Source organism: Tribolium castaneum, chromosome 1 (genome assembly GCF_031307605.1).
Source record: "Tribolium castaneum strain GA2 chromosome 1, icTriCast1.1, whole genome shotgun sequence".
Taxonomy (NCBI): Eukaryota; Metazoa; Arthropoda; class Insecta; order Coleoptera; family Tenebrionidae; genus Tribolium; species Tribolium castaneum.
This window is the reverse complement of record NC_087394.1, coordinates 15,523,059-15,544,315: the sequence shown is the minus strand read 5'-3', so window position 1 is coordinate 15,544,315 and position 21,257 is coordinate 15,523,059. Positions and strand designations below refer to the sequence as shown.

General features: G+C 31.0%; 2 protein-coding genes across 5 annotated transcripts in view; one reads left to right on the top strand and one right to left on the bottom strand.

Moving 5' to 3' along the window:
• The first annotated feature begins 616 nt into the window (after window positions 1-616).
• On the top strand, window positions 617-2,570 carry LOC103312434 (uncharacterized protein). Its single transcript, XM_008193049.3, has 3 exons — window positions 617-943; window positions 2,099-2,233; window positions 2,293-2,570. The coding sequence occupies exons 1-3, from the start codon at window positions 730-732 to the stop codon at window positions 2,538-2,540; spliced, it is 597 nt and encodes a 198-aa protein (XP_008191271.1). The 5' UTR covers window positions 617-729; the 3' UTR covers window positions 2,541-2,570.
• A 46-nt stretch (window positions 2,571-2,616) lies between these two features.
• The window catches only part of LOC660100 (uncharacterized protein), a 41,871-nt gene continuing 23,230 nt past the window's right edge, over window positions 2,617-21,257 (bottom strand). For all 4 annotated transcript variants that reach the window (XM_008193048.3, XM_966360.4, XM_015978278.1 and 1 more), the window contains 7 exons: window positions 20,425-20,555; window positions 20,045-20,365; window positions 15,450-16,759; window positions 15,273-15,405; window positions 10,522-10,585; window positions 5,740-6,117; window positions 2,617-3,159 (listed from right to left, as the gene is read on the bottom strand). In XM_008193048.3, coding sequence (XP_008191270.1) covers window positions 2,971-3,159; window positions 5,740-6,117; window positions 10,522-10,585; window positions 15,273-15,405; window positions 15,450-16,759; window positions 20,045-20,365; window positions 20,425-20,555 — 2,526 coding nt within the window. In that variant the 3' untranslated portion in view covers window positions 2,617-2,970. The remainder of the gene's footprint in view (window positions 3,160-5,739; window positions 6,118-10,521; window positions 10,586-15,272; window positions 15,406-15,449; window positions 16,760-20,044; window positions 20,366-20,424; window positions 20,556-21,257) is intronic.

Here is a 21,257-nt window from a genome sequence, read left to right as displayed (position 1 = left end):
AACTGAATGCTGAATTTTGTCATCATGAGAAAGTGGGTTTGACACATTTGAATCACCTTATACAGCGTGATTCTTAAAAGATCGACAAATTTTATCACAGCTTTCCAGTGATAAACTATACAATCTGTTCATAAATGATTGTTCATCAAGTTACCTATGAAATTTCAAAGTAATCTGCCACTTAATTTAAACTGTGAATGTCGTCAAAATAACAAATCCGGCAAAATAATACATAAAGGCTTCGAATCCAAAAACACCAACAAAAATCACGGAAATATAAAACACAAATCAAAACAGACCCTACACTTGAAACAACTTTGCCGAAAATGCAAAAAAGTGTTGCAAAATTCTACTATGAAATTAAATTAAATTTGAATTCCATAGTCAGCTTAATGAACAATTATTTTTAACACATTGTATAGAAAGGTCTATACTATTTTTACATTTTTTTTCGTGGGGCATTACTCGCTATATCAATATACATTTTATTATTTTTTACCTTTGTTTTTCCTGCATTTATAAAATTTTAAAACATTGTTTTATCAATTCAGCAGCTGGTACAATATTTTCAAATCTCACATAATTAGAACTGCCAACCACTATATAAATACAAAGAGTTTTCCCTAGAATTTACTAGGGAGCCCAAATATAACCTTACATTTTGTAATTTTTGTGTTTTTAGTAAACACTTCCAAAAATTGTGTTAACACAGTTCAGGGAACCGTGAAAATGCCTCCAAAACCGAAACTCCACAAAAACAAAGGCAAAAGTGATTTAAAATTTTCTCCAAGTACTACAAGTTCAAATACAACAGAAACACCACCGGAGTCATCGAATATTGCCACTAATCCGGAATTACAAGAGCAATTTGAAACGGAACTTTGCTGGTGTATTCAGCAATTGCAAAGGAGCATTAATTCTGGTAAACTGAATCAAAAACAAGGTATGTTTGAAAACAGTGAGGTTATGTTTACTTAGGTAGTACCTTCGGGTAGTACAAAAAAATTAATCCTTAGGGAAAAATAAGCTACTCACTTTTTTTCTCGCTTTCATTTTGCATTAAACAATACGTAATCACACTTAAATGCACAAAAATTTGTTAAAACACCGGAAAATCTTGTCCTTATAAATGAACTGAATTGTGGGACTAGTACTAGTAGGCTCTGATATTCAGTTTTCAGAGCCGCCTCGTTGAAATGCATACTGTCGTCATTGCTGTTATATTCTTTAAATATGTCATTTTTAACAAACAGTATTTTAGCTTTTTTGTGCTCGGAGCTCCAGGTTTTCGTTGCTTTGTGTTTTCAATCTTTATTGTATGTTTTACCATTTCTTCCCAAATCAAATTTGCCTATAACTTTCAAATTAAGGTGGCAACATAAAGTCCTATTTATACAGAGCTGTCAACTTAATTTTAAAATCCTGGACTACGTGTGGTACTGAGGCTTTTGGAACTTTGTGTTTTCAATTTTTCTGGTAAAGTCAAATCCACTTAAATTGATATAATATAATAGATGGCTCTGGATATTTATATTTTTGTTGACAAGTTTCAATTTGTATATTCGGTTCACAACCATTGCGGTGCAAATTGTTACCATGACAACTGATATAAAAGTCAATATGCTAAGAGTACGCAATTTGCACCACAATGGTTTTTATGAAAGTGAACTGAATATAGGTTATTTTAAATTAAATGTCAATAATTTTAATTGTATTAGCTGTTTCAAAACTATGTAAACGCCAAAGTCGCATTTTACCAAATTATTTTTTTTTAATAAGGTTAATAAAAATGTAAAATTAATGATTCAATTTCTGATTGAAATTATGAATTACATTAGCTATTAATTTTTTCAAGTGCATAAATAATTTATAGCAACTAATTTTGAGAAAAAATGCGAAGTTGACGTTACATAATTTTGAAACAGCTAATAAAAGTTTGAATAGTTTAAAAAATAAATGCCGCTCGTTTTCTCGAAGCTCAGATTTGTCAACTTAATTGGAAAGTCACTGCTACTTAATCTGAACACAGGGTGTATGATGACATTTTACTTGTGGGTGCTCAGAATATTTAAACTATTAGATCTTTATTATTTTTCAGTGTTAGAAAGTACTAAAGTGTTAAACATGTTGATGAATAATACGACACCTTTCATAAAAAAGCGTCAACTTATGAGGGTTACATTTGGTGATTATAGAGCAAAAATGTTGGAAGAAAATAAAAAAATGTCAAAAGGTAATTTTTATCTCACCAACTAACTAACTAACTAATCTACTTAACTGTAATTTTTTTAGCAATCAACATAAAGATATCACCGGCTTCCCCTAGTAAAAAATCAAAATTTGTAAAAAAATCTATATTTTCGTCAACATCTGACAGTAATTTTAAATTCAACTTCGACGTGGAAAATGTTGAGGATAATTTATCCGAGAATATAAACAAGATTGAATTAACTACGGACAACGAACCTAAGCCAGAGGCATTTCATTTTAGGACATCTGACAATTCATTTAAATTTAATTTCGTTCCTGATGAAAGCTAAAATTTAGTTTAAATAAATAATAATTAAGAACTGATGTTTTTTTTTAATTTAAGGTTTAGTTATGAAGAACGCAAGCTTTGCTACATGTTTTATTTTTAGTTGGTAATACATACGGACATCACAATTTTCCTTAATACCTAGAGATACAGATTTGCGCAAATTTTATAAATGTATAAAACAGTCTCTTCAAAAGGCACTACATCGTTAATAAATTAGGTATATTCGTAGGCGGCAATATTGCCAACATTTAAAATAGAAAAATACTCTATTCGTAAAAATGGTAAAATATTATTCACTTCTGCAACAAACACTATTTAATCGGCACTTACTTAAATTAATCCAATCACTTAAGTAGAGAATTGACAATTTCGCCACAAATTTACAAAATTAACAATAATTTTACGTGCCAAATACGTAATCGTACCAAGTTTCAAGTACCATGTCCAAATTCTTGGTACCCTTCAGCACCAGTAAAGATAACATCAACCCAAATCCTCATCGCTTCGGGCGAGGGCGCCAGTAGATAATAGGACTTTTCGTGCGTTTTCACGATGAAGGTCAGTTGGGGGTTCGGCGATTTAACACTGTTGAGGTGGTCCAAATAGACCTCTTCAATCGCCTAGGAGAAAAAAATTGTTACACGAATATGTTTTCTGTTTTTTATTTCTTGAAACAGACAGGCTATGGCTTTTAGCTATAAAACCACCGAAAATTCCGGAAATTGATTAGAATATTTGAAAACAGTTTAGCTCGAACGACATTGTTATCATATTAAAAAATTAAAATAGTAACGGAATGAATTTATGCAAAAAAATATAATAAAGGTACTTACATAATAATTAGTCGTGATAAATGCACAGTATATACATAAAAGATGTCCTAACGATTTGAAAAAGTCAATATTGACCTTTAAATTTAATTTTATTGTTAATCTTTTTCTACAAAAACTTATCTAAAATAATTTTTCAGTTACAGGCTGTTTCCCAAATTAGCTTTACCTTATGTGTTTTTGGATTTTTCGATGTAGCTTTTAACATTAATGTTTATTGCTTAATTGGTTATTGGTCGATTTTGCTTAGTTTTTGAAATAATTTAATTTTTTATTACAGAAAAACCAATAAATCTAGGAAAGGAGTACTTTCATCACTTTAAAAAAAATTCAAACTTTCGGGATCAATTGTTCTGTAGATCACTGCAATCAAAAAAATGAAAAATGAAGAAGTTACAAGTCGAATAATTTAAAAAATTTAAATGAAGCACCCTATTTTTTATTTTTGTATATAAAAGACTTTTAAATTGTCTCTACAAATACTAATAGTTAAATGTCACTTCTGATTATTCAAAAGATATTTAACTTTGAACCATATAAAAAATTATAACTATTGTTTTAGTAGTCAAAAAGTAACATTTTCAATTTATAACTTTTAAAGTGATTCTTAGACCAATATTCGTCATTCATTACTGGGAAATAGCTAAAATTTTAATATACAGGGCGTTAGGGAATGCTTTAGCAATAGATCAGTCGAGTTAAAAACCTTTATATCATTTTTCAAAAAGTGTGAACTTTCTTCAGACATTTTTATTAACCCACCTGTTGAGAACCACTGTGTGGCTTATGGAAATTTATAAGCAGTTATTTTTTTCATTAAACAAAATGGAGATGCTGGCGCCTATGCGTTTTGATAATTTTTCAAAATTGTGGTTAATATGTTCATTTGTGTGAGAGGTTCAAATCCAGGTCGAGGCAAAAAAAATTTTGATTTTTTTATTCGTAAAACTTAATAACAAAAATAGAAGAATAACGTAGTGGACCAAGAAGTTAATTAGCATCTGCTATTTGACAATAATATTAAAATGTACGCTAATTTTTATAATTTTAGTTTAGCAGTTCTCAAAATTTGGAACATTAATTTCAGAACGATTTTTTTTGAAAAACTTTGCATTTTTGATTTAAATTTAAATTTTGCTTAATCGGTTTGTCTTGTCATTCTCCATCTACCTTTAAATTTTTGCTAAACCATTCCCCAACACTCTGCATTTTTTTAATCTTCGTATAAAATCCAACAAATGATCTGTATTGGAGTTATCATGGTTATGGTATGGTTTACTATGGTAACAATGCGCATGAATAATACACATTTTTGCTGAAATAAACTTTAAAGTCAAATATCTTTTTAATAGTTATTAACTTTATAACAAAACAAAATAACAAGAAAAAACAAAAATTATGGTGTTCTATTTATTTTTTACCAGTTATTCAACTTTGAATAAACTTATTTTTTTACATATTTTTACGTTCCTAGTGGCATGCGCTAAACAACTGGTACAAATTTATCCTTGAACTTTTCCCTTTTTTAAAAGTTCCACTTTTTTGAGATTCTTAGTTTTTGTGTAACAAGTAAAAAAAAGTGTATATTCGTCAAAAAAGTCTGATTATTTCAAAATCTAAGCAGAATCGACCAATATAAGTCAAAAAAGTCAATATAAGATCAAAACAATAAAAAGCTACGTCCAAAAGAGCAATGAAATTTAGGCCGATCAATAAAAAAACATTGTAGCTCATTTCCGAAAACATCCTGGATATTTGAAAATAATTTTACGTGATACGTCTATAGCTTTTGTAAAAAAATATTTATTTTTCACTTATTTAAAAGTCAATAATGGATTTTACTGGAGTTTTTCAACTCGCTGGGACGCCCTGTACAGGGCCTGTCATTTCAAAAATGGACAGTTCAACTTTTTATTTTAGGGAAATGTATTTTTAAGTAAAAACAGATTGATTAGTATTGCAAGGGGAAACTAATGTCATTTATATTTTAGGTTTCATCCCCTTGTCACTTTAAATTTTTTAATGGCACTTATTTTCTGAAATATTTTTGGAAAGATCTTATCTCCAAAAGAAAAAAATGTCTATTTGTTTTTGAGTGAGGAGTGGTTTATTTTTGAAAATTAAAATGTCAGTAATCTTGGATTTAAGCCAATTCATTCTGAGTAATACTAAACGTTTGTTTATTATTTTAACTATGCAAATTGAAATTAGATACTGTGAATTTACGATTTTTTTACTAGACTCTTTATACTGAACAAATTTTAATAAAATACTGTGCGTGCTTTACACACTTATCATTTAAATTTTTTACTGTGCAAAAAGTAATTAAATATTTATCCTTTATTACTACCTAAATAATAATAAACTTACTTGAAAATAGGCTCCTCCACGAGCTTTCTTTTCACTCTTGTCGTTGTAGTAAGTCAGCGTATGCTTATTTCGATCGAAAACGAACCACCTTTTCGACCATCCGTTCAATTTTGACCCTTTTTTGTGCAAAAAGCCTCTGCAGCTGCTCGAATTGATGATGACGTGGGGACATAACACCACTTGATGACCTGCCGATTCTATATGTTGGCGTAGGTCGAGGTCTGAGCCTCTGATGGGCAAATATCGGGTTAAGGGTCGTTGTTTGTCGCCATGGGGTTTTGTTCTTTTCTTGTTTGAGATTTCTCCGAAATCGGTGCTTATTTCACTAATTTCAGACATTGGACGTGGCGAATCCGCCTCACTTGAGCCGGAGCGTATCTGAAATAATTGGATTAATTTAACAAAGTTTCAAATTAAAACTAAATTGTCTCAATTAAGAAACAGTTTCGCAAATTAATTGTACGGAAAAATACAACACTGATAATAATGTAATTAATGATAAATGTGTAAGATAAAAAAATAATTCTGTGAGATTTTTACGAATGTAGTTCAAGGTGAAAAATAATAATTTAATAATAATTACATCAAAGTCGTAAATTCTTAATATCGATGAATTATATTGAGAAAAAAAAAAACAGTAGGTACGTTGAAAAGTAAACAATATAAATTTTGGTTGATCGTAAACACGTGTCGTTCTTTAAAAATTATGTTTTAAAAATTATGTTATGGAAATATAATTATTGAAAACTGCATTATACTGAAAAAATAGAAGAGTAGGTCTTTAACACATAATTTCACCATTGGTGTTCTAGTAAACGAATTTTTCAAGTTTATTGGAAAAAAAAGCAAGTAAGGGTGTTCTACGAAATATTTTGTTAAAAAAGAGGACCAAACTTCGAAAAAACGGTTAACATTTATTTGAAAAATATACTTTTAATGTAAGAAGTAACAGAAAAGTGTATCCATTCTGATTTATTTATTTATTCTTCGACACTGTCAAAATTTATGGTTTTTCTCCTGTGTAAGGAAGTTTTGACAACTGTTTGGCATTTCTCAGTACGAAACGTCAGATTATTTTTAACAAATTTAAAGCAGTTTTAAGCCTTGCTGAGTCTATTTCGAAGAATAAAATGTTGTATTCAACTCGTTTTTGTGTAAATCGGTTCATTTATTTCGCCTCGTGGATGATAAACCACTCGTTTTCACTCGTGGTTTAAAAATCCACTCGTGAGATAAAGCGTCCGATTTACACTCAAACTCATTAAATAAATAACTATTATAGGACAGATGGGTACTACAGCAAAGGCTCTTTTTTTATTGTACCTAGCTCTAAGATCCTCATAATTTGCATTACCACACAAATTAATAGTTTACAATATCATTAAAATAAGAATAAAAACTACTGGTTGACCACAAACTCAAATTATAAAATGTTAAATAAATTAAAACTTGTCAGACGTGCTAGTCTTACTATACAGGCTGTTCCATCTAAACACCACATTAGAAGTATTGGTAGTTCTAATAATGATAGTCATGATCTCTTAGGTCCTGCTCAATGAAAATATTTTCAAGATCAACTTCCCTATTTTAAATGGAAAGCTACATTTTTTAAGGCGTTTTTGGATTACCAGAGTTATTTGAAGGTAGTTTTTATTAGCTTTTCCTATACCTAAATTTAGCCGTTTACTAATTATTTTGGGTTTTTTTTGAATTTGCACCTTCCAGTTGAAAAGTCGTTAACTTTGACATTTTTTAAAATGAATAAAAACTCCCTCAAAATAACTCAACTCATCAAAAAACGCAGTCAAAAACATAGATTTCTATTTAAAATAAGAAAGTTGATAGCGACTTCGGGTATAACCGGAAGAGCCGCCATCTTGAAAATATTTTTATTAAGGAGAACTCAACGGTTTATGGCTGAGTACCAACTTTGAAATAAATATCTTTTTCTACTTTGGTTTCACAAATTGTTCATTGTGTTAGCGAAAGTAGTTTCACAAAGGCAACTCCTTTTAGTGAATTTTTAGGAGTTGTATTAGCAGTGCTGGGCTGGATGTCATCAGTCATCACTATAATCTAGTGTGTGATCTATGAAAGGCGTCAAGTCGATTATTGATAAAGCCCGAATAATTAACAAAATTAGGAGAAAATAGTTTTAACAGATTTTGATAAGTTAAAGTAAATATAAACAAACGACAAAAATAGAAAGTAGAAAAAATGGCACATATTACACTCGTATTATTAGACTTAATTGTGGCACTCCTTCGACGTGCTCCAAAACCTTTTGTGCCACAACAGAACGTCTTATAAAACTTGTATAATAATAAACTATTATTAGAACTTTCAATACTTGTAATGTGGGGTTTAGACGGAACAGACTGTATAAATCTTTATTTATTACTACCTGTCTTGTTATAATAACTTACTTTTTAGAAACAAAATAGTTATTAATAACTTGTCGGCTTGTAAATTGTACAATCTATCTATAAATGAATCGTAGTAAAAAAAAACGAACAATGTTAGTTAGTATACATGAAAAATTTGGTATTACTGGTTGCTTGAGTAAATAAAAATTGGTACTTTTCAGAAATTTCATAGAAATAAAATAGTTAAATGCGGCAAATTCAAATTCCAGAACCACCTCAGTTCTTATACTCTTTTATAAACAGTCCATATATTGAAACTATTGATGTTTTCGTAATTTTCTAACCTTTCTAAAAACGTGAAATTTATATTACGTTGTTAGTGTTACCTTCTCTATTATTCTTGTACATTAATATACAATGTGTTTTTAAATGATTTTCATTTAGTTAACTTTGAAATTAGTTTACATGTAAAAAAAATTGTACCGCTCTCCTCAATTGAATTCTCTGTCAATAAAAGTCAAATCTTTCAATTGAGAAAAATCAATTTATTTCTTTTAAAAATTTCGTTAAAATGCAACTAAATTGTTACACCGTAAAAGGAAACACTTTTATTATCGAAGCTTCTTTCCGAATTGAAGACTTAATAAATAGAGAATGGTAATATTCGATGTCTAAATGCCTATCATTAGTTATATGAAGCGGCATTTTCTGATTTTACTTGAGAAATTCACAGACGACTAGATGAGAACCATTTAAAAACACATTATATACACGAAAATAAAAGTAAATTGCATTAATTTGTGTCACACAGAAAAGTAGATAGAGAAAAAGAGAAGAAACTGGACATGTATCTAAAGCAAATATAAAACCGTAATTTGATTAATTTCTGTGTTTTAATTCGATTATATTTATTGGCAGTTGTGTTTTAAAGTTTGAATAGCTGTGATAACGAAATCCTGCTTCTGCGCGTTATTACTCATATTTTACATTTTAAAAGATGTGAAAAGTTATAGTTGACCAATAAAGTTTCATAGATCAAAAAGGTGTAGACTCTTGAGTGACATAGTGTTTAATGTCCTAATGAGGTTAATGAAAGGAAGTTTCTATTGAAGAAATTGATAAAATAAAAATATCTCTCGGCGGGACATAAAAAACACAACGTGAAACTATTCAATGACGTCAAACCTAAAAAAGTTGTCTAATAGAATTTCTAACGTTCAAAAATATCGATTGTTGTGTTGAATTTTATAATAAACTTATTGCTCTAAATTACCTTAACCTGGAGATTATTTTTTATGCAGATTTTACGTTTTTATATTTCAGGATTGATCATTAATTCCTTGTATATTAATTATAATCAATCAATTTATACCTAATTATTTGTAGTTAAAAGTAATAGATGTATACAGGAAGTGATTTTTATGAAGTTAGTGAAGGAACATAATACAGCCTTTTCCATATGAAAAACATTAATAAATAATCCATCCGCATCCTTCCGAATTTTGTTTTGAGAGATTTGAAAGATTTATGGCAAAGCAAGGAATGCTTCCTAAAAATACATTTTCCAATGTTTTTCTCATATGTTTTCATTCTGTCTTTCAAACACTTCCTAAATTTTTAATTTGAAATACGTGTTTTCTCCACGGTTACCTCTCGCTCGGAAAATAATGAACAAAAAACATTTTTCACAAATTTTTAACAGAAATCTTTAAGTAGGTAGGTACGTGAATTTGATGTAAAAAATTATAATTTACCTAATCTTTCAATAAAACTTAATGAATTGTTAAAAATGCTTGTTATTGTGATTCTGAAATTAATTTGCCAGACTATATATGCCAATGTAAAAAGATAAAATAGATCACACAAAACGAGAATTTTATAAATTTTCTCCATACAAATATAAGAATATTAAAGACGTATGTACTTTTTGATTTGACGTAAGTACAGAACCCAATTATAGTTGTTTTCCAAATCGCTTTCCCCGAAACACTCCCAGTACAACCACACAAACATCAAATATTATTTGTTATTCATCTATTTTTAAAGTACAATTAAACTTACACATTTCAATGCCGGTGGTCTCTTATTTCTCTTCTTTTTCGGATGACTGTATTCAGCCCGAACGAAAGTTATCCACAAAGACATTATCAGTGACTAATTGACTTCAACAATAAAACTCTACCGCAACGATGTTTGCGCTACAAGCGACTGACTCAAATTTGAATGAACGTAGTGTTGCTTCAAAATAACTCGTAACATTCAAACATTAATTGTAGAGCACGTGTCGGCCAAATAAATACTGAGGAGGAATTAGAAATGACCGCAGACACATCAATTTCGATTACATGACTCAATTACAAACGTCTTACGTTTTTAAATAAACCAAACAATTTTAAAAGAATAGGCTATACATTACCTGTTCGTTTGACGTAGGAGATTTTGAAACGGGCCTTTCGGGTTGTCGTCCTACGATTTCAACACTGAAAATAAAAAAATACAGTGACGACCACTCTCTCGGTACATGCAATTAAAATCTTTATTGCAATAAGTTTAATGATGTGTAATGCCGATTTGAGGCAGGTTCTAAAAATACAAATAGTCAAAACATTAGAAGAATTTTCAAAAATCTTTTAAAATCTACGTGAGCAGTGCCATGGAAATTTTCCAAAATTGTTTATTATTAGTAAAAATAAAGAAGTCTGGTGAAAATCAGATTCGACAAGTAACGTGCGAAAACATAAAATTTACAATTGTAAAGCGATTTACCGTCATTTACATTATTTTAAACCGAGGTTGATGTGGAAGTTACTCACCAAATATAAATATTTAGTGACAGATAGCTTTAGATGCATTGTCTTTACAAACAACGTGTTTTAAATAAAAAAAATGGTTTAATTTTAGGCCAATGAACGAACATCTTTGGAATTTTTGAACGTAAAATTTTTAAATATCGATTATGTAAATTTTAATTTTTTTAGACTTCATTTTATTTACACCGTAAGTCAGTGAAACAAAAAAAAAAACTGAAAAAGTACATTTCAGTTTAAGTAAGTATTTCAATTGTTTTTGAAGTAAAGTTTGTGAAATAACAATGATAAATGTTTATAAATATGATTTTTTAGCCAGCGGAGTTTATTGCAGGTGCTGTAAAAAATAAGTAATGTAACAGAAATTATTGAATCAAATAAACATTAATGTTTGCATCTTTGCAGCATTTTGTTCTCTAATCAGATTACAGTTATTGTGCCGTTTAATTTTACCCAGTTTGTCACATGTCGTACAAGGACGCTTAATAGGCGTACTTCATAATTATTTTTAAAACCTAGGACCTATGCCAATGACCTGTAGGGGAAATAAAAGAAATAATTCTGTTACAAGAACCCGGGTTTAAAGGGTTTAAACTAGGACGAGAAACCAGACTTTATGTACCAAAAATTTAGGACAGTGGACTGAAAACGACGGCACTCCAAGTTGTTAAATTAAATTTATAATTGGAAAAAAGGTGGGACTATTGAGCATCAAATTCTTAAGAACCTGACGATTAAAATATTCATGACAAATATGAGAAGGATATTAAACAGAACGACTTTCTAGAGCATGAAATTTTTAACAAAAAAGTCCGTGGATTTCATTTTTCATTTTTAGAGCCGAAGCGAAGGAAGATCTTTTAACCTATTAGATGTTTCAAAATTACGAATATATAAACGCCAACGTCATATTTTCTCTCAAAATTTGTTGTTATAAATTATACAATATGTTTTCAAATGATTCTCATCTAGTTAACTTTGAAATTGGTTTACATGTAAAAAAATTTGTGCCGCCCTGCTCAATTGAATTCTCTGTCAATAAATGTCAAAACTGTCAGTTGTTAGTTGTGAAATTCACAAATTGTCACTTCATGAATTTTAAAAATTTCGTTAAAATGGGAAGTTCACAGACGACTAGATGAGCATCATTTAAAAACGCATTGTATTTATGCACTTCAAAAAATTAACAACTAATGTGATTTATAGTTTCAGTGAGAGATCTAACCATTAATAACTATTTTACATTTTCATGGAATTTATTTAAAAAAATAATTTGGAAAAATGCGACGTTGGCGTTTATATAGTTTTGAAAGAGCTAATAAACGGTTGAAAATTTTTGGATGTACATTGGCGTTTCTATGGAACAGTTTGCAATGCATTAACTTGGATTTTTTAAAACTGAACATAGGATAATACAATGTGTTCAAAAATGATTGTTCATCAAGTCACCTATGCAATGTGCCGCTTAAATTATGATTGCCTGCCGTCAGTGTGACAGATCCGTCAAAGTAATGCAAAAGGGCTTCGAATTCAAAAACGAAAGAATACACAACAATAATATAATCACGAAAATATAAAACACAAATCAAGGCAAACCCTACACTTGAAACAACTTTGCTGAAAAATACAAAAAAGTAGAGTAAAAAGCTAATACAGAGATTTGACAGAGAAACAACAAAAGTCATTTGGACGAAGCGGCACATCGAATTTGAATTCCATAGTCAACTTGATGAACAACTATTTTGAACACATTGTACAATTAATATTGTTAAGTGTTACATGTAATGTTCGGCGAAATAAACTCTTTACCATATAATTCAGAAGATCTAAAAATTCTAGTTATGCACTGATATGAATTTTATAAAACTGAATATAGAATTAATAGTGTTACGTGTGGTATGCTATGTTCAGTGTAGATATTGTAACAACGTTTCATTTTTACACCATAAAGTTTTACAACAGACAATAGTGTTTATGATAAGTTTTGACAAGGGTGACCCGAAAATATTTACGATACCTATCGGTTGGTCTGAAAGACTACACCTGTCTGCAATAAATCACACAATAAGCTTGCTTGAGTGATTAGCTTGAAGGGTCTTTGCGGTTTGGGATACTCATAATAAAAACTTAATAGTGTACAAATGAAACGTTGCTACAATATGATATTGAGAACTTTTTCGAATGAAATTTAAATCTCTATAATTTTCTCTCTTATAGGTTTTTTAACTTCAACCTTATCCACAGCATTTTGAAAATATGGGTCAAATTGAGAAAATAAAACTAAAAAATTAAAATAAAATAAGGATCATCTTATTAAACCTAAAATGGTTTTATTTTGGCAAAATACTCGAACAAGCCAATTTTCTTTAAAAAAAACTCAACGGTTATCGCGATTTGTTTATAAAAAATCCATAATTTTTTTACGCATTTCGATATATCTTTTCATTATTGTCGAAATGATAATACCTAAATATTAAATGTTACATATCATAACAATGTTCTAGAGAAAACAATAATGAAAAAGTGAAAAACGCAAAGTTTAGTAGCAACAAGAAAAAAATTCGAAACAATTGGTTCAAAACATACATGTTTTCTACTATTTTAAAATTCTGTTTTTTAACTGTTTTTTACAGTCAATTCTTCATTTAAATAAAATTTTCGAAGGCACTTGACAATGAACATATCTGTGGTCACAGTTTTCTTGTACAATTCGGAAAAACTTCGTAAGTACTTAAAAAGAAAAAGTGAACAAATAAAATGAATTAATAAGATTTTGTTACAAGCTTACTTCCTGAATTTTTGTCGAAATAACAAAATTGTATGTTTGTTTTTTGATAGTAATAAAATTGACATTGATCAATATTTTCACTTAACTTAATGAATGTGACACTTGGTACTGAAAATGTTAAAGTTACATTGAATTTATATCTTCAAATAACTTGTATGATTTTGTTTTTTATAATCGCAAATTTGAGCATTCGCACCGCCGCCTCTTGGAGGGTGTGCCCAGTATATTTAACTTTAACATTTAGATTATGAAAACTAAATAAAAAAAAATGATACACCTGCAACGAAAAAAAAACACTAGTTTTGGATTACTCAAGCGTTACGAATATAAAAAAGTTTTTCGGAAAACAAACACAAACGTCCTAATTTCATTCAATGTTTTTAATAAATTAAGAAATTGGTCTCGAAATTTGAAACATCCTGATCCTGTAAAAACACCACTTATACGAACGAACTAGGTTGCGAAAAAGTAAATATTTTGTTGAAACGGAAACGGCTATTCCAGCTTAAATAAACCAATTTGCAACGTTCTAAATTATTTTAGCTAAAATAATAAACACAACACCTTACCGTTTAAAGCTTAATTCCAAACACATTACTTGCGTTACAACTAAAACGCATTTTCGCCGACAATCTAATCTTATCAAATAAGCGATTTTTTTATTCATACAATCACTATAATCGATTGGTAATCAATAATCACACAGGAGTCAGAAAATTCATTTCATCTTTGTAATAAATTATTGTACGTATAATCGTATACAGAGTGAAAATTTTAACTGGAATAAAATTCGTAACTTTGTAAAAACTTACGAAAATGTATCTGTTGTTTATCTGTTGTCAAAAATTCACAGCCAACTCAATTTTTTTTTCAAATGTAACAGTATGTCAAGTGACACCTCACGTGAAAGGCCACTTGGCAAGCATCAAGCAATATAACGCACTTTTTGTTTTCGGAATATTTTTAAAGCCTACATGATAGAAAAATAAAAAGCACACTGTGATTTGCCTAATTTCAATTTGTAAAAATTGGTTTTATTTTTTATCGCGCAAGAGGCTTTGAAAATATTCCGAAAACAAATAGTGCGTTGTACTGCTTTCGAAGTGCTCTTTCAGATGAGGAGTCACTTAGCTTCGTTATATCGTTACATTTTGGAAAAAAAAAATTTGAGGTGGCTGTGCATTTTTGACAACCGACAAACATACAGACACCATATGCTCCAAATGATGCGCAAACAAACAAACAAAAATCGACCTGTTTTAGGATTTTTTATAAAAATCGCTTATATCCAAGTTATAAATTTTATTTCAGTCAAAAACTACACACTGGTAATAATTTTTTATCAAAAATCTTGACAAAATTAAGAAAAAAATGCGTTGTACTACTTTCGAAGTGCTCTTTCACACGAGGTATCACTTGACATACCGTTACATTTGAAAAAAAATGTGAGGTGGCTGTGCCTTTTTGACAGCAGATACACAAAAACGATACCCACTAAATGAGGCGCAAAAAAAACGCCTATAAACAAGTTATGAATTTTATTCTTGTTAAACATTCCACGCTGTATATTACCTGTTTCTCTTCTCTCCTGACTCAGGAACCACACAATCCTGCCTGCTCTGCGCCCACTTGATCCTCACTTCATGCTGCACCCTCTGTTTCAAAGCCAGCACTCTTTGTCTCTCCTGCTCGATAACCTGCGAACCTATAAACAATTCTTCACTAAATCTTCACTCACGACCAACTAACCTTGTTGGCACAAATGAAGATGTCTCTTCCTTTCGATATCTTTAAGCGATTCGATTGTCTTTCTTCCCAGAGATCCTTGCTCCTCATTGATACTAATAGGGGCACTTGATGTTACTTTACTGATCCGGTCAATGTCATCCTGACTTGGACATTTGGTGCCAATCCCGGTCTCCAAAACCGATTTTTCTTGCAACAATTTTTCGTTAAATGACTGCGACATGTTGTACACGTGGTCAATTGAGGTCTTGGTGTTGCTCACGATGACCGAACAGCTCAGGTCATGGATCACATTCAACGATAGATTGGACAAATGTTTGTCCAGGTCTTTCGATTTGTCGCTGTCGCTGTCAGTTGATTCCTCTTGGTCGGACTCCTGATGGGCGAAAACGGACAAATCGTTGTCAATTCGCCGCAAAACGAACGAACACTTCTCCAACTTGCGCATGAATTCGTCACGTCGCATGCGAATGATCTTCACTTCAGTGTTGTTGTTCTTCGAGATGTTGTACTTTTGTTGTTCCAATTCCTGGATTTGGTCTTTAACCGAGTCAATCTTTTTGGACAAATCCAGAATTTCCCGTTGGACCTCTTCCCGACTGGCCAACCAATCGGCTTCCTCCTCCAGATGGTGGAACTCCAAGTCTTCGAACGCTTTCTTCTCGTTGTCCAAAATCTCTTGAGCTTTCAAATACTCCTCGAAGACGTTCTCGTACTTGGGGTCGGTTTTGGGCGTCTTGGCCAACTTGCCTTCGATTTGAAGCATATTTTCCTGCGCTAGTTCGAGCTTTTCTTTGCATTTTAACTGATCTTCGTCTTGTTTCGTCTGTCGGTGTGACATACTCTCTTCCAGTTTTTGCGCACAGTTGAAGAGTTTGTTCTTGCGGTGTTCCAATTTGTCCAGTTCGAGCAATTTTGCTTTGTGTTCGCCGGAAATGAGGGCGTTTTCGAGCTCAATGTCGCGCTGCAGTTCCTCTTCGTGGATTTCCGTTTCGGCGATGTGGCGCTTGATGGACGAGATTTGCGAGAGAATTTCTTTGCGTTCTTTTCGGATTTTTTCGATTTTTTGTTTGTCGTTTATGTTGTTTGGTTTTGGTTTTTTGTTGTATGGCGTGGCGTTTAAATTGGCAGGGAGTGAGGTGAAGGATTTTTCTTCGAGGGGAAATATGAATTTTGTGTTTTCTCGGCCAGCGAGAATTTTGTCGGTTTCGAGAGATTTTTCGTCGTTTATTGTGAGATTCTGGAGGAGGTATTGCTCGGCTTCGAGAATGGCGAATTTGTTTTCGATTATTTCGGCAGTGTCCTTAGATTTGCTGCAAAAAATGTAAGTTAAGTGAACCGTTTAGAAATTTCAAAATTAATAAAATCCGTCATTTAAGGATTAATAAATCTGAACACCATAAATAAATAACAACAAAAAATATTACGTGTAATTATGTAGAGTAATTATTATTGTAGCATATCTGGAATACTAGTTTATTTTTGGAAATAAATAGAAAATGAAACGAGTTAGCTCAATAAAAATGCATTAAATAATTGGGGAACTATTTATGATTTAATTTTAATTTTGTGAAAATTTCTAGAATTAAAAATGTGACATGAAGTTTTAGGTAAGGATGCCATCTTGCTAATTTGGGGTACTTAAAGTAATACAACTTATTATAGACTATTTTGTTAAAAAAAAAGATTACATAAAGATAGAATAGCAACATAAAGATTGTTTCTAAGAGAAAGTGTAATCAACTAATCAATAATTGCCAATGAAAAAAGGCGAATATACAGGATGATTTAAAAGTACCGTACAATCTCTCGGGTGCTAATAAAGGACATCAAACTGAATTAAAAGTTCTTATGACAAAAAATTGTTTGAGCCTTTATTCACGAGATATGGCTCTTCAAAGTTCAATTTTTTAGTTACGTTTTTGGTGCTTCAGATCATAATTTTTTGACTTTAGTTAGCGGAAACGACAGCTCTTGCAACATTAAACAAATACCTGTTGAAAAAAATCAACAATTAATGTCAAATGATGTATAAACTCGACAATAAATGAAATTCGACGTCCTAGGAAACAAAAGAGCAACACTCGATACCGTTGCTAAGGAAAATAAATTAACAAATACATAAAAAAATTGCTTAAAAAAAATCTGACTTCATTTTTGTGCTTAACTGATGGTCTTTTATCACCATACGAAAAGTTTGTCTGACACTTTTAATCACCTTGTAGTTGTAAATTAATCAAAACAAGAAATAAATACAGGATGATCCCGATATATCCTGCCAAAGTAGAACTTATAAACAAAAAAATTCTAATAACTATTTTCTTTTTCCAAATAAAAATAAATGAAAATGCCATTAATTTCATTCTATTTGTCACATTTGTCACAAATATCGGTCACAAATGATTTAAGCATGGTTACTTAGATGATATCATTCTTACAAACAATTAATTCCTGACTATGAGTTAATCAGTAGCGTCGAAGGTGTGTGGACAGGGATTAATTTAGTCCAATTTTTGACGTAACAAAAAAGCTTTTTCGGTCTTGTTAGATCTTTCCATAGAGGAATAAAGACTCTGGAGGGAAGGATAGCTATGTTCGTCATGTAAAATTTTTAATACATCCCTTTTATGGCTTTTTAGACTCATGCGCAATTTTACGCGCAAAGGACATTGCCGATCTTTTACGAATGACTAGTGGCCTCGCTTGACCAGTGGCATCTTTAATTGAACTACATCGTCTAGCGTTCTGTTGGCATTTTTGCTGGTTTTTGTTTAGATGTTTTTTGTGTTAGTGTTTAATTTAATTTTGTTAAGGTTAGTTTCAACTAATCTTCAATCTTATTTATCAACAGATAAATAAAATCAATTTTTTTTATTTATGTTGCCCCTTAGAAAAAAGTTAATGCTACGCCAATGGAATAGGCCGCCATATGCAAGCACCTTTTACAACTTTGTTGCATGGCGCAAAATATCAGCTTTTTGAACTATCCTTATCTCCAGGCTTTTTATTCCCCCATGGATCGTTCTAATGACCCAGAATATTTTTTTGACAAGTTATATCGGGACCATCCTGTATATATTCTTTTTATACTTTAAAACAATTGTCGAAGTGTTGTCATGTATAGTGGTGTGAGCCACTATCATCCATCAGTTGATGATTATTATTAGACTAGAAACGTAAAATGAATAAATAAATTTCCATTTTCATGTTTAACTCAACAATAGTCTTGCATGTTTTGTTTTTGGAATAAAGTTTTCTAAAGCCTGTTAGAACTTTTCTGACTCTCAACCAAAAACCTGATTTTTTTCGATACAGATGTTTCGAAAATGTTGCTACAGCGGCGAATACGGAATTTTGGTCACTTCTGTTATTCCATTGTTATGGTATACACCGTTCACGATTGTTTTAAATTCGGACTATCTATGAAAATCTGACATTTTATTTGGCAGTACTGTGAGTTGCCATAAGAAATTTATTTTGGGTTATAATTGATGACAACCAAGGACTGTTGTCAGTTTGCTCCGTTTTTTAAATAAATAATTGAATATGTTTTTATTGTTATTCTACTCATTATCATTAGGTAAAAAAGTCGGGTCTGTCTTTTTTGCATCCTTCAAAGCATCTTTTGATACACACTTTCTTATCAACAGAAATTATTTTCGACATTTTAAATTAATAAGCAGTAGAACTGACAACACAGCGAATTTTTGACAAGACAACGTCATAAAGACAGTACCTGATAGGACCTGAGGCCAACCTAACAAAAATATATCTACGCCTGCTGAGAATTTAAAAAACAATCGTGAACGGATAATATGGAGTATTCCAAACGTTTATGTCAACGAATTGTCAAAGATGTCTGAAATTCCATATCCGCCACTGTACAGTATGGTCTTTGAGGGAATTTTGACATTTCGACATAAATAAACAATGGTCAGTTAACCAATTTGCAAGCGAGTATATTAGACCTACATACTCGGCATCTTAAAAAACACCCAAAAATGGCAGAGGAAGTGGTCTGTTTTAAGGGGGTTAGTACAGGCTGACCAACGCATTTAATTCACCATATTTTTCACCATGATTTAAATACAGATACCTTATGCCCATCTACCAGACTGTTATTTCTTGTTGAAAATGCATACAGGGTGTTTCAATAAATGCATCTAGTTGTTCAAACGAAAAAAATTGTAGTTTCTATCACGCATCAATTTGATGCTTTAAATTATCCCAATTTTCATAATATGAGCGTGAAAACTAAATTAATTATTTTTTTTAAATTATTGCAATCGTTATTTTAATAAACTGTAGCTTATTTAATATTATCTCTGTTAGTAGCATTCGATTTTTTTCTTTATTTGCTACAAACAGATATTTAAAATCGTTCCAGTTGTTTCTTTCTTTTGAAACGTTACTCTAGAGAGAGAGTGCCGACGGTATTTTGATTTCAAAAAACACTATAATTGTGTGCAAAGGTCTAGGTATAATATTGACCAACTTATTAAATTTTGTCTTTTGTCTTTATCTGATCATTAGAAAAAGTAAACAGAATTTTATCCTCTAAATGAATAGTTTTATAATTTTTTAATCAAATTCCTTACCCGTCTCGGTTCGACGAAGCGATAGTCTTAATCCTCGTCCTTGGCGATTGATGCGCCGGAACAATATTTTCATACGGACTGTTACACTTCGTAGTCCTAAAGTCATCAACTTGCTTCATTTCAACATTATCATAATTGGCATTAATTCGTTCCAGTGAATTATCCCTATTAATACTAATATTCTCATACGAAGAATTATTCCTCCTGTTCTCATGCTGAACAATTTCCACGTCTCTCGGCGAAGGTGGAGGAGTGGTATACACAGGAGATAAGGGTCCATACTGACGCTTATCACGCGGCAGCGAACCGTTTGTTTTTATTCTAGCGATAAAAATTTAACTATGTACTTACTTACACACAAAAATAAAAGTGCAACAAACCTATTCGGCGTGAGTTTATTTTTTTCCGATTGTGCCTGCTTTTCGTATTCAACGCACATATTTAGAATTTCTTCAAGTCTTGCCTGTTCCGCTTTCCCGATTTCTTGCTCCTTGATTCGTTCTTGCTGCGCCTGTTGGCCAAATTTAAAGATATTAAAAGCTAGGTGGGAAATAATTCATTATCCCGAGGGCTCATGTATTACTCGAGGTTAGATAGAGTCCTAGGGTTAAATGAAATTCCCGCGATAAACAGTTAAGAGAAGACCTATTTTGTTTAACGAGCATTTTGTTTGCCAAAACGAGTGAGCGCAGCTTTTGTAAATTATGAGAGTTAAATAAACTATAGCTGTTTCAAAACTATAAAAACGCCAACATCGCATTTTCTCTCAAAATTAGTTGTTGTAAATTATTCAAGCACTTTAAAAAATAATAGCTAATCTAATGTATAGTTTCAATGAGAGATCTATTTTCCATTTTTATCAACCTTATTTAAAAATAATTTGGTAAAATGCGACGATGGCGTTTTTATTGTTTTGAAACAGTTAATAGGCTTAAGTGGTATTTTACTCTCTGTTTCAAAACTATGGAAATTCCACCGTCGCATTTTCTCTCAAAGTTAATTATAAATTATTTATGGGCTTTAAAAAGTGTATAGCTTTTTCAATTGGGAATTTCAACTTATATTTTCAATGAGAGTTCTAATCACTAAGATTTATTTAACATTTTTAAAAATCTTATTAAAAAACGTTGGCATTTTCGTAGTTTTGAAACAGAGAGAATGTATTGTATATCGTACTACATACAATGTTTCTTAATCCCTCCGTTACCGTTTT